The following is a 13,434-nucleotide window of genomic DNA, read 5'->3' on the forward strand; positions in this document are numbered from 1 at the left end:
AGAAATGAACCAATAGCAGTAGACATTGGTGTTTTGAATGAAACGCGGTTGACGGCAGCGACTCAACGCTCAGGGTTTGTTTACCGAATTCGCAAAACTGTTCCGAAGTTGGTTAAAGTTGGTGGCTGGTAAACGTTGGAAGGTAATGTGTATAACTTGAGTTAACATAATTCCATAATTCTTTTAGTTGAAAATGTCCGTTAGCTGCCAATGCCTTAACTTACGTTCGCTAACGATTTTCTGTAACGCTTTCCTAAACAAGAGCTTTCTAGCCCTACGCCCTTGCGTACATTACTCTTCGCAATACATTACGTGCTTCTTAACGTTAAAGGGTACCTGTAGTGCAAAACAACAACGTGCTACATCCATTCGGCGCATCAAATAAATCATATTTACCCCGCCGCTATTGTCAACAAGTCACGCATAGCCCGAGGATTTACATTTCTTTGTCAACATTCCGAGTCCGTGAACGCTTCAGGGCGCAGCCATTTTGCTAGTTATTTACTCATGTCAAAGCTAACTATGACGTTGAGTCGTTGAAAGGAATTCAGCCAATCCGGAGCCACTTCTACACGCCTTGCTTCTTGGGATAGATCGGTGGCCTCAAGAATTACACAATCTATATCAGGGGTGCTCAATACGTCGATCGCGGCGACCTGCCAGTCGATCGCGGCGTAGTATTGGTAGATCGCATGACATAAAAAAAAATTGGCCCGCCCCCCTGTCACTTTCTCTATAGCGCCACATTACAGCAGAAGCACGTCATTTCTGTCTCTACGTGTTGCGTTGACAGTCCTCTGCCCGCCGTCTCGTGCGCCGCGGAGCTCCCGACACCGGTTTGCGCGCATCGGGACGGACGGAGCAAAGAAAAGTCACTAGCACCCCGAACATGTCGGCCGAACATTGCATCAATGAAAGACATCTCCAGCGCTGGCTTATGCGCGATGTAGCTATCAAGCTCACTCTTTTGTGTGAAGCAGATGAGGTCTAATGTCACTATATCATCGGACATAAGTTCGTGCTCTTTACAACAAATGCACTCTCTGTCTGTTTTTTGTGGCACACATTTCCCACAACTGCACCAAACGTCCGCCGACTTGCGTGCACGGTCCGCACGGTGAAGCATCTGGACCGGCGGTCCTTCGGCATCAACTTCATCAGAATCATCGCTATCATCGCTGTCACAATTCACTAAATGGGGATAGTCTGCTTTTAAAGGTTCAAACAAGTATCCAGTTGCTGAATCAGACAATCTTTCATCGTCCATATTATCAATCTCTCAGCATTTGTTTGCGAGCGCTCGACGTTGTTTACATTGGTTTCTGAACACATCCGCTGTGGCTGGCTGTCGATCTCTCAACGATTTGACGTCACACCACCCGCGACATATTCAAGCTCCAGTGCAATGTCGCATGTCGGAGTTGAGGACTTTGAACAGCCTAAACTACGTATTGTTATTGAATACTGGACCGTCAGTGCATGAATAACCTTTAGAAACACATTATCTTTTGATCTGGCTACATATTCGCTTTCACTACAGGTACCCTTTAAGTGCTACGTTTAGTCATACAACCAAACTAGTTTAGTTTAGTTATTAACGTTCATGAACCTTAAAGTTACTTATGTTCCGTTCATCTATAACGTCACATAGCTTAATATCAGTAGCTTCTTAGCGCGGTGGTTAACATAATTTCTCTGAAACTGACTTAACGTTAGTGAACACCATTAGCAGTTTCATTAACATTTTAAGCACGTTTATTAGAAAAATCGTTGTTGTCCTTTGCAGTTGTAAAAGGTGTCCCAGGACTGCAGAGTGATGTCCTTCAGGAAGACAAGTTTTAGTGGGGATGGCTTGGTGAGACTTTTCTGCTATTTGTGCACATTCTTGGCTTAAATCACCACTGTACAAGCTAATAATACTTTGACTTCTGGTAATGTTAGCCTCCAGGCAGGTGTGTTCAGCGTACCCCTCTGAGAAGTGTGCAGAACGAAATGCTGCACCTGTCAACTCCATTATGGAAACCGACAAAGGTGAGGTTATACTTATAATTGCTACTGTCAGTTTCCATGTTTAAAAACAACAACCTTTTTCTTACTTACCATTATTCTAATCAACAGGCCAATGTTCCTCTCTGTGACCCTGAGGCCCACTTGCAATCTCCTCCATCCACCAAAGTGAATCATATCAATACCTCCACTTTTGATATAACTACTGAGACATCCTGTGGACTTGGAGATATAACATTTAAGTCTGTCATCTGTCCTGGTGGGGAGGTTGAGGTTCCAGACTTCTTGGTGTGTGCAGAAGAGAGCATTGTTTTGCCCAAGGACCAGGCTATTGACAACATGCATGAAACGGAAGATACTGTCATCTCTGACAGTACAATAGTTCAATCCTGCGGTGACCACAATGAACACCCCTATTACAATCTTGAGATAAAAGATGCCTCCTTGGTTGACATTGATGCAGCATCTCTCTGGGAAATGTCAAACACTACACTGGCCTCTGGAGACTTGGATAATCAACAAGCCACACAAGATTTCAGCGCTTTTCCGAATGAATACTGTGGAAAAGAAGATGTCACTTGGAAATCGTTTCTTTGTGATGGCAGTGAGGTGGAAGTTTTTGATGTCACCAGAATACAAGATGAGACAATTCCTCTGCCTAAGGCCCAGCTAGTTGAGCTCGTACAAGAGAACAGTGTACATTTAACATGTCTCTCGGACTGTGGACAACTAAGTGAAGCGGAACATGCAGAACATGCAGACCATCCCTACTTTAGCAGTGAAAGTACTCTTTATGCCACCACCACCTTCTCTGATGCCACAAATGGCTCTGAAAAGCCTGCTGATGGACTGAGTGATGTAACCTTCAAATCATTGGACTGCACTGGAGGTGAGATTGAAATTTCAGATGGCACCACATTAGCAGATGACACTGTTCCTCTACCAGCTGATCAAAGTGCGACCTGTGGTGAGTCATCCAATTATGGTATTGATCCGAGCATGTTTGCTCGTGATCAAGATTGGAAAAGCAGTAATGATCATTTCGATCACCATTACTGTAACATTGAAAATGACCTCTTGAAGGAACCATCATCATTTAGCCTTGATATTGAGGAAGAGGTGAAACAGATAAGCTTGGTGGGACCCGATAGCCAGACTGGCAGACAAGAGGGCATTCCATTCAGCTCTTTCAGCAGCGCCAGAAGTGATGTTATAATATCCGATGGATTGTCTCAGAAGACGTCGCCGCTGCTTGAACAGGCTGTGATCTGCCATCCTCTGAATGTCGAAAGTGTACCTAGTTGTGTTATGCGGGAAAACACTCAAGAGGACCATTTACATCCTAACAACCGTGTGGAAAACAATGAAGTTGTGGTCGATACTGATCCACCAGCTATCGGTACATCTTCACTACCCTACACCCCTTTAAAGGCGTTGGATGATAAATCTGTGAGCTGTCAAATGCAAGAAATAACCAAAAAAGACTCCATTGAGGACAGTGCATTGCCTTCAATGCTTTATAGAACAGAGTCTTCTGACTGCTGCCATCTTGCGACTTCACCAGAAATGCCTACGTCTGTCGAAGTGCATGAGGAACATGTATCTCAAGTCCAAATCGGGAGTGAATCCAATGAGGCAGTAGACAGCGCTTTGGGTTTATCTGGAAATGGACCTGTTCTTTACAACTCTGCAGAATCACTTCAGGCAGAACACCTCCCTGGTATTTTTAAAGTGCTGTCCGAGTGTCCCTCAGGAGTGTCATCTTTTCCGTTCGGGATCCTCAGTCCTGTAGTTCGTAGAGCCTCTCTCGCTGCATTAAAGGCTTTTAGGGCTCCTGCTTTGGACACATATGCTCTCGAGGGTGAAAAGAGCGCGTTTTCTCCTTTTAACGTCGACCCTGCCGGGTTTTGGGCAGAGCACATGGGGAGCCCCTTGCCACGACCTCTGTTTAACTCGACAGCACTAGGTTGCAAGCCTCAATCAGAGCCAGTTGGGGACGTGTTGGCAACGCCTTGGATAGTGCCTCATTCTGAAGTGGAGAAGCCGGTTTTGGATATACCTTTGATTCCAGATGGTCCCCTTCAGCAGCAGCTTCAGCAGATGGCAGAGTTTCTTTTTTTGGCACTAGGAAAGATGGCTCCCGCTGCCATCTCTGTTCCCATTCTGCCTCCTGCTGCCGCCATGGTCCCAGCGGCAAAAGATACTTCTGCTGAATCCCACAGTGTCTGTGTGGGCACCACTCCTGTTAAATGGTTAGACCAAAGCGTCAACACTTCTGGCCAATTTGAGAGAAAGAGGAATATCTCTCTGGTTGATTCCTGCACCCTTACGGACCCTCTCCTGTGGAAGTAAGTGTTGACTCTGGACTAGTTAGTTTTCAATGTTTTCTGAATGTGGTTAATTCAGATATCTGAGTTTCTGTATCTGCCTCTCACGGTTTCCTTCTGTTGACGTGCTCTCAGCCTACCTCCAGGCAGCCTGGAGTGTCTTCCCAGACAAGAGCTGGAGCAGAGGTTGAGGTCTACCATGATCATGGTGGAGGCTCTTGTGCAGCAATTGTCTGCATCCAATGGATGTCCTTCTGCAGGCCCTGCACCTTCAGACCTCAGGGAGAAACTTGTTCAGACAGACCACTCTGAACTCAGTCAGGTAAGGAGACATTCAGACATCTTTTTAAAGGGCTGACCATGGAGATGTGAATCATTTAGAGTTTCTACTTTGTAGGTCTATTGTCTTGCTATTAAGAACTCTCAGATGCCATTTAGTTCATGCGAAATCTTTGTTTTTTATTTATTTATTTGTTTTGCATAGACTACGATGTACAGAGACCTATATTTGGAGGCTCTGAGCAGGATTGGTGAGTTGGAGTTGACTGGAAGTTCTCAACAGAAGCTCATCCAGCATATGCAGGACATGAGGGGCACCATGGTGAGACTTAAACAATGATACAAAACATCTGTTCATCTATGTCCAAAATGGTTTAGCATTAAAGGTTTTGGTACGCTGGTATGCTTTTTAACAATTTACATTATTTAGAAAAGAATGCATTGATACTCCTGATTTTGCTCTTTAATACCAGTGTGTGCATTTTCCCCAACAGAGTTCTTTGAGTTGTGACACGGATGCTGCTCTCTCTAACATGAAGCAAATAGGAGCCGTTGTCAGAGAGGATCATCAAAGCCTTGTTTTACATGTATGTAAAAATGTCTGGCACGCTTCTGTGTGATCATCCAGTTAGAACAATTGATGTGTATTTTCTTTGTGTTGTTTAGTACGGTCAGATGAAGTCTGTATTTGAGAAAACAAAGGAGATCCACACAACATTGATGCAGAAGGTAAACAATGTTTTTCAACAAAGAGATGACATGAGGATGCGGATGGAGGACGCCGTCACAACCAAGGAGGCGGTAAGCACAGGGCCAAATCTGTTTAATTAATTAATGTGACTTAAGTAGTTCCATGTATGTTTTTTCTCGCTCCATGATTATTCCAATCCTTGTTATCGTGGTTCCACTTCAGGCAGATTTATTTGTATTTATTATTTATAATGCCCATCAAAACAAGGCAAAAACAACTGATATTTCCTTTTTGGAAGTGTTCGCCGAGCTTGCCGAAGCATAAATAAAGACAACAAAAAATATAGACATTACCACAAATAAATGCCACCATAAAGAGCCATTTGAGATATGATTAACAGCTGAGAGATTCAACATCTAAAAGTAATTACAAGATCTGTAAGATTCTTTATTCCAGGAGCTTTAAGTGTGTGTCCGGTTGTCTGTTTCCAGGCCTTCAGTGCGATGGACCAGCTGAGGACTCACTGTGCCACGGAAGTCATTGAGCTGGAGAGGATTGTGGGGTCTCAGCAAGAACTGTCCGCTGCCCTAGACCAGACCTACCCAGAACAGGTACAGCAAATGGGCAAAAACAATCGGTTTTGATCTTTTCAGCATAACATTTATCAGAAAGTTTGTAATATATATTCTTTCTCTTACTAATGCAGGTTGCATTAAACCGGGCCTACACTGAGACGCTGAACTCTGCTTCAGATGTTTTGTCCACAACCATGGAAGAACACTGCAGTTTGATGAAAGAAGTATGTTTAATATCTAATTTTTATATAATATATTACTGTTGGCAAAACACACACACACACACAGTATGTAACAATTCCTCAAAGTGAGCAGACATTTTTAGAAATCTGATTACAAAGTATCGGCAGTGTTTCGTTTCAAACTATTTTGTTTGAATTGTAGTTTGATATCGGACGTTAACCTACACTTTATCAACAACATAGTTGTACCGTCATATCATTTTGCTCTTTTATGTGGCATTTGAATGGTGGCAGCATTTCCTTTGTTTTAAAAGCTCCAATGTCTGATGCTTTTGTGTGCTCTCATCACAGCTGTGCACAAGCAGAGACCTTCTGCAGAAAACCACGCCCATGCTTCTGAAGCTGAATGAGACGGCAGCTTCTGCTTTGAGAGAGAGGGACGGACATCTCTCTGCAAGAGACCGAGCTATGGAAGAGAGAGAGCAGGTCCAATGACGTTAATATGGACACTTACCGCCCTGCAACTCTACTGGTCTCAACGGGACTATATCTTTTTATGCAATCTTCCGCTTTTTAATGTATTTCAATTAACTTGTACCCAACAGATTGAAGAGGAATTTAAAGAAGCTAATATGAATCTCCAAAGTGCCACGGAACATATTGGTAACTTAAATCTGCAGCTGACAATTCTGACCTCAGGTAACAGTTTGCTTTGGTTATTTAATTTCTTCACTTTTCAAACGGTTTCAAAAAGTGTTCTTTATCAGCCTGTCAAATTGCTTACATGTCTTTTCTCCTGAATTTCAGAAATGGGGGTGCTTCGTCAGAAGCTGACGGAAAGAGAGGATGAGCGTGGTCTGCTGGAGAGGAAGGTGACGGAGCTGTCTGCCACAGTTTCCTCCACTTTGGCCTCCTACATCTTCCTGGAGCAGGCCCTTGCTTCTGAGAGTACAAAGTATGATCCTATAACTCATAATGAAATGCTAGAGAACATTTTCTTTTTGAAAAATGTTATTTAAAAAAAACCTCACTAAAATCCGGCATGGTGCCTAAACGTGTTGTTGTTTCAGGTTGCAGCAGTCATGGAAGGACATCCAGATAACCACGGACAGAGCAAACGAGTAAGCTGTGACAATGATTTGACCTATATATTAGAGATGCAATAACTTTCAGGTTGTAATGGGTTTGTAGTTTAATATGAAATATTGAGTAAAATCACAATTAAGACAAACATGATTGAAGAAAAGTTTATACCCGTAAAAAAAAAAATCTTCACACCTCTTAACTTAACAATAATTTCTAAATGCATCCAGAGGCTCAGTGAGTAACATTAGATATTTTGGTATGATTTCATATACACCGTTTCATAAGTAGTAAACATTCTGCTGCCAAAACGTCGTCCTCACAGTTGTCCATATGCAGTATATAAAGAGACATGTATAGTATTTAAAATTACCGGAGTTATGACCGAAGAATGGGGCGTCATTGTTCTCTTAGAGCAACATTTGCTCACTTAACATTACATTACATGTCATTTAGCTGACGCTTTTATCTAAAGTGGCTTTCAATAAGTGCATTCAACCATGAGTACAAACTCGGAACAACAAAAATCAAGAAAGTAAAATGTCTTTAAAAAAGCCAAAGTACTATAAGTAAGTGCCACTGAAGTGCTAATCTGTTTATATTTAAGGTATAGTCCGAAAAGATGTGTTTTTAGTTTCCGGCAAAAGATGTAGAGACTTCTGCTGTCCTGATATCAGTGGGGTAACAAGTGGAAGCGGGTAGAGAGGAGTAAACCTGGACCACCCCGACCAGTGGGTCTGGATGTGTGGCTGAAGGAGAAGGTAGAGGAGAGAGCAGCAGGGGTAGACGTGTTGTCTGGTGTGATCAAGTCTCAGTGAGAGCCAGGAAGTCAAGCGACTGCTCGATGGCAAAGCCAGAAATGCCAGCTCACTGTCACACATCTATAAGGCGCTGCAGCTAGTGCCCCCTGCCAATATGTTGTCTGTGCTTGTTTTCAGGCTGGAGAGCTCACTGGGTCAGTCCGAGCAGCGTGCGTCTGAGTTCAGTCAGACTCTGGCTCAAAGGGAGGAGCAGCTCAGTCAGCTGAAGGTCCTCTCACAATCCCAGGGGACGCAGATCCAGCAGCTCCAGGAAGTTTGCAAACAGCTCAATGGTGTACGGGAGATGAACGACGTAAGCTTTGGGATTTATCTTCTTTACACTTGCAGTACTTGGATTGTTTTGTGTGATTTAAGAACGTCTTACGACCTTTTATTGTCTCAGAAGAAGCACAACATTTATTTAAGAAAGGGCTGGTTCTTACTCCTTATACTGTGTGTGTCTTAGTTCTTACAGGTGGAGAATGAGTTTGCGAGGGAGCAGATGGCTGAGAGTGAGTCTATGCTGAAGGCCAACCTGCAGGGCCTCAGGGAGAGGAACATCCAGTGTGAGGACCTAAAAGTAGAACTTGGGCGTCTTCAGTAAGTTTAAGTTGACGACACCCATGAAATTATCTTATATGCTGTTGTTATTATATCCATGTGCTAGTGAGAAATGTTAAGCGGGTTGCATCTGTTGAGTCGACAGCGCCACTCAAAGCTTTTTTTATAACCTAGTTATTCGTACGTGTGACGTAGGTTTGAGAACCGGAGTTTGCAGGAGGAGTTGGAAACTACAAGTTCCAGAGCCGATGCAACCCAGCATGAGCTTGAACAGAAACTGGAACAGGCGGTCACTGAAATTACTTTGCTGCATCATACACTGCGAGGACTGACCAATGAGCTACATACAGCGCTCAATGACCAGGTAACACAGAAGGACTGCCGGATCTCACTACCTGTGTCTCACTTTCATACTTGTCAAGTTCTATAATCAGCACTTAGATACTTAGATACAGCATGCACTGTGGAGAAAAATCTTTTTTTCATCCAGACTCGTATGTTTTCAGAAATCCGGACCACAGAAGGAGTCTCAACGTTGTCACCCCTCCAGCTCCTTTGTCGACAGTGTCATGGTTGCATTAACTGCTGACAAGGAGGACAGCGTCGCAACAGACACGGCTCCTGGACCAGGTACCGTCGCTCACCTGGCATGTGACTTAAAGTGAAGCTCATGCTTATAAAGTAGCCAGTTGTTTAGCTTCTGTTTGTTTTTAACCGTGAACACGATTAGCAACTCGGGTCAGTTTGAATGGTTGGAGGTGCACCATCCAACCATTGTCCATGATCCGCCTCACAACCTTGATCGCTGAATGGAACTGCTTTGGTGGACTGCTTTGGTTTGTTTTGGGCACGAAAGCTGATACAAACCTTTAATTTATTATGGTGCAAAGCACTTGTTCGCAACTGCTGCTCTGAGCAGTTGCGAACAAGTGTCTGTGAACAAGCACACCCTCTTGTGACTGCTGTTGGATTTGAATTGATCAAACATGGGTTGAATGTGTGTTCAGCAGACTCGTCCCCTTTATTAAAGGGCCTATACATATTTATTTTTTTAAGTCCCACTTGTGTGTTCGCATGCCCTGAATCACCCTTTCTTCAATAATATATGACACTTATTTATATTGATTGCTGGTGAAACCATCAGATTTCTAATAAGCATGGCCACAGATAATTTATGGCTAAAATTGCACACTGTATTTTAAATCAACATGTCTGGGGGTTTTTAAAACGGTTATTGATTTGCAGAGATAGCATCTTAGGGACAGGGACAATAATTGATGGAAATCCCAACTTGTGCATCTTCACTTATGGTAATCAAAAATGTACGTTGTCCGTTCACTGTGCCCTCAGACTCGCCCGGGCCTCCGTGTGAAAATGTGTTCAGTGAGACGAGCGCCTTCACACGCATTGCAACCGTCACCCCTAGAAAGAATTTGAACTCGGTGAAGTTTAAGCCAGGGGAGGACGAGCAGAGCAGCGTGGCCGAGCTGTTTGCTGACCTGGGCGGCACCGTCTCGGAGCTCATCAGCACCGTGAAGCTGCTGCAGCAGCAGACAGACGCCCGGTTGGAGGAGCTGCACAACACCATGTAAGAGCTGTGCAATGTGTGGAATGGCCTTTTTTTCATACAGGAATCTATTTATAGATTATGACTAATATTTAAGCCTAATTGTTCCGGTCATTTTCTTCATTCATCAATTAAGTACTCTGTTGATGATTTGTCAAAACAATTTGTAAAAAAGCCCAACACAAGTTTCCACAGCCCCATATAATGTCTAATTTTGACCAACCTATCAAGAACAAAAACGGCAATAATATAAAATAGTGAAATTGTATTTCAAAAGCTGACTCCAGAAAGGGTTTGGCATATATTTCTTGATGAATCAGTAGTTTATCTATAGAAAAGTATTGGTTCTGAATGATTGAGACTGCTGCTGCTAGACTAATTTAATTGCAGTTGCTTGTGAAATAAGAAATACAAGATATTAACAACTCGTCCCTGTTTTACCATATCGTGCCTTTGTCAGAGGTTTGATACAGAGATGGACAATCTGTAACAGATGGGGTGATACAATTGTTTTTTAGTTGATATAAAGAACATTTCTGGATTTAATTTGGATAAAGTTTGTATCCGAGAGGAATGTAATAGTTAAGCTGCTCTCTTGTTTAAAAAAACAACAATTTCACAAATTTCTAATGTAAAAGTAGAATGTATGTATGTTCTTCTATTCCAACATGATCTGATGCATTGTTCCAGCTCTGGCCAGCAGGTGGCGCAGCAGGCTGCAAACGACAGACACCATGCTGAGGTGTTTGAGCTGAAGCACCAACTCAGCCTTCTGAGCAGCCTGTTTGAGAAAGGAAACCGGGCGCTGCAGCAGAGAGCTCAGGCAAGAACTACTGTACATGCTGCTGACTTCATCTATGATACCCAACACTATTCAAAAGGGGTTAGAAAAGAGCGCCGACTGATGGGAATTATCTCGTCGAGCTGAAGAAGCACCGATGAGTGCCTTTTAAAAATGTGTCTCTTTACATAGGACGAGAAAACTGTGACAAATCTGATGGCGGACATACAAGACACCCAGGAAACTTTAAATAAACACAAGATTGACAGCAACGTAAGGCACACAATCCATATCTATAATTTATTTTTTAAACAATCCGAATACACTTGGTCAAATATAACAGTTTTTATCTGTTGCATTTTCACAGGAATTGCGAAAGGAGGTGGTTGAGCTTCGTCGTTCTCTCCATCAGTCGAAGGCGGAGACCCAATTCCTGCATGAGGAGTTGAGAAAAGCTGGTAGCCAATTGGTTAACCCGGCACTTTTCATGGAAGAGAAGATCCAGTTATTGAGAGAGGTATGTTCCTCTCACTTATAGCGTGAGAGTTGCCAGATACTATAGTTTTATAATGCTTAATAATAATACTTGTTTTGTCTGTAGGTGGAAAGACTGAAGTTGAGCCTTCAAGAGGTGGAGCAGACCAGAGTTAAACTCCTTGACCGAGCAAAAAGACACGTAAGTATCAGCTTGATGCACCGATATCGCTCACCAGCATCGTTGTTTCACGTCTCGAAATACATCAAGAGTATCTTATTATAAAAGAGCTGAAGAAGTGTCAGTAAAAAAAAGGAAGTTATCCAGTGTGTTCATGGTGCTTTAATGTCTCTCAGCAAATCATCCACGAGACCAACCAGCAGAAGAGTGAGAATGAGCTCCAGATGCTTAACAAAATCCTCAATAAAGTCAGAGAGGTGAGAGATGCGTGATACATATTGTTTTTGTGCCGTCTTCTGTTCAGACTAGACGATAAATACATAATCTATATATGAATATTTGAGGTACTGATTGTTTTTGTTTTCTCCAAACAGACTCTGCTGTCGTTGCCGGTGGTCGTGAACAATTGTGTCCAACTCCAACAGCTTATTGATTACATCGGCTGACTTGTTTGTTGTCTTAACCTGTGTTCATTGTATTTATGTCCGTCATGTTTGAGTTTGTTCTCACTGTACGTGTTCCTATTTTTAGTATAAATTTAATAAAAGAAAATAATCTTATGCATCGTCGTTGCTCCTTACGTTTGAGATGTTTTTTTATTTCAAGGATAATACAAAAATACCGTGTCAGCAAACCTCACACACAGGGCGACCGTGGGTCAGTGGTTAGCAGATCCGTCTATAAATCGGGATTGGCGGTTTAATCCCCGCCCTAGTCTGTCCTTGAGCAACACACTTAACCCTGAATGGTTCCCTGTAGCTGTGTCTACGGTGTATGAATGTGACATGTAAGTCACTTTGGATAAATGCGTCAGCTAAATGTAATTTAACATAGACGCCCTTAGTTTAGCTGAAAACATATTTTCTTTTTTTTTAATAGTCGTGTGTTTTGCTTCGGTTTAATGTATTTGTATACCAAAGCGGTTGAGTTAAATATCTTGGCCCAGTATTTAATTTGATCCATCAGATGATTTGCTTTAATTAAAGTTGAGCATGATGAGCCATATGCAAAAAAACAACTTCATTCATAAGATTTGTCTTGTCCGCCTGCTGCGTTACTTCGAAAATTAAATGTATAATTAATTTTTAAATGAAAAGCACTAAACTCGATATTAATATATAAGTGTTCATCAATCAACCAGTATCTGTTGGCACAGGTGCATTCAGTGTTTTTAAATGTGACGTACATTGTCATTTTCTGTTGCTATTTATATGTCAGGTGTGCCATAGACTATACATGAGTTTGTTTAAATATCCCTTCTATTTGTTTTAGATATTGTGTGTGTATAATGTCATAGTATTTAAATGTGGCACTGTGAATAACAACCTAATTCCTTCTAGGCTACCATTGAGACCATAAACCAGGCTGATGTTTATCAAACACACCTTCGTCGCTTATCAGCCGTGTCCCTTCTGTCTTGAGTGCAGGTCTTAACAGGAATCATTGTGCTTCTGAAATTCTAATTTGACACATGCAGATTACTGCTATCCTCATTTAATCCACAGGGATCCACAGTTGATTCAGTGGCACTCAAGAAAAACTAAGACCCTTTCAACTAGGGAAACCCCCCACCGCACCTATCAGCAACGCTTCTTTTCTGATAGGAAAATCAAGTGTTTTCACCATAATGAAGCATTTCCTCTCGAGTCTCATCCTGTCTGATACGCAGACTTTGTGTGTGTGTGTGTGTGTGTGTGTGTGTGTAAAGGACTCCCACTACTTCACTTTATAGGCTGACATATCGAGTTACAAGCCAATTCATTTTCTTGATTAGTGGATCTGCGTGGTAGATTAACTGTCCGTCTGTCTAAGTGCTGTGTTGATGTCTGGACATGATAATTGAGGCCGGTCACGGTGACTGTGGCTCCAGACAACACTTCAAACCAGCTGAGCTGAAACGACGCTCAAGAAAAAGACGTGTGAGGG

At 42.5% G+C, this 13,434-nt stretch overlaps 1 protein-coding gene across 2 annotated transcripts; it reads left to right on the plus strand.

The window, feature by feature from the left end:
* The first annotated feature begins 70 nt into the window (after positions 1–70).
* On the plus strand, positions 71–12,068 carry spag5 (sperm associated antigen 5). Of its 2 annotated transcripts, none has more exons than XM_056410350.1 (25): positions 71–142; positions 1,787–1,855; positions 1,942–2,031; positions 2,119–4,355; positions 4,470–4,656; positions 4,819–4,935; positions 5,108–5,200; positions 5,280–5,414; positions 5,796–5,915; positions 6,011–6,103; positions 6,413–6,547; positions 6,667–6,760; positions 6,869–7,016; positions 7,132–7,182; positions 8,083–8,257; positions 8,411–8,544; positions 8,701–8,869; positions 9,012–9,135; positions 9,856–10,093; positions 10,763–10,895; positions 11,046–11,126; positions 11,221–11,370; positions 11,455–11,529; positions 11,685–11,765; positions 11,883–12,068. In XM_056410350.1, the coding sequence occupies exons 2-25, from the start codon at positions 1,817–1,819 to the stop codon at positions 11,952–11,954; spliced, it is 4,971 nt and encodes a 1,656-aa protein (XP_056266325.1). In that variant the 5' UTR covers positions 71–142; positions 1,787–1,816; the 3' UTR covers positions 11,955–12,068. The 2 variants fall into 2 exon arrangements, with proteins under 2 accessions (XP_056266325.1, XP_056266326.1); XM_056410351.1 differs by lacking the exon at positions 71–142 and adding an exon at positions 865–1,540.
* The last annotated feature ends 1,366 nt before the right edge of the window (positions 12,069–13,434 follow it).

This window comes from Pseudoliparis swirei, chromosome 24 (assembly GCF_029220125.1).
Source record: "Pseudoliparis swirei isolate HS2019 ecotype Mariana Trench chromosome 24, NWPU_hadal_v1, whole genome shotgun sequence".
In the NCBI taxonomy this organism is placed as follows: Eukaryota; Metazoa; Chordata; class Actinopteri; order Perciformes; family Liparidae; genus Pseudoliparis; species Pseudoliparis swirei.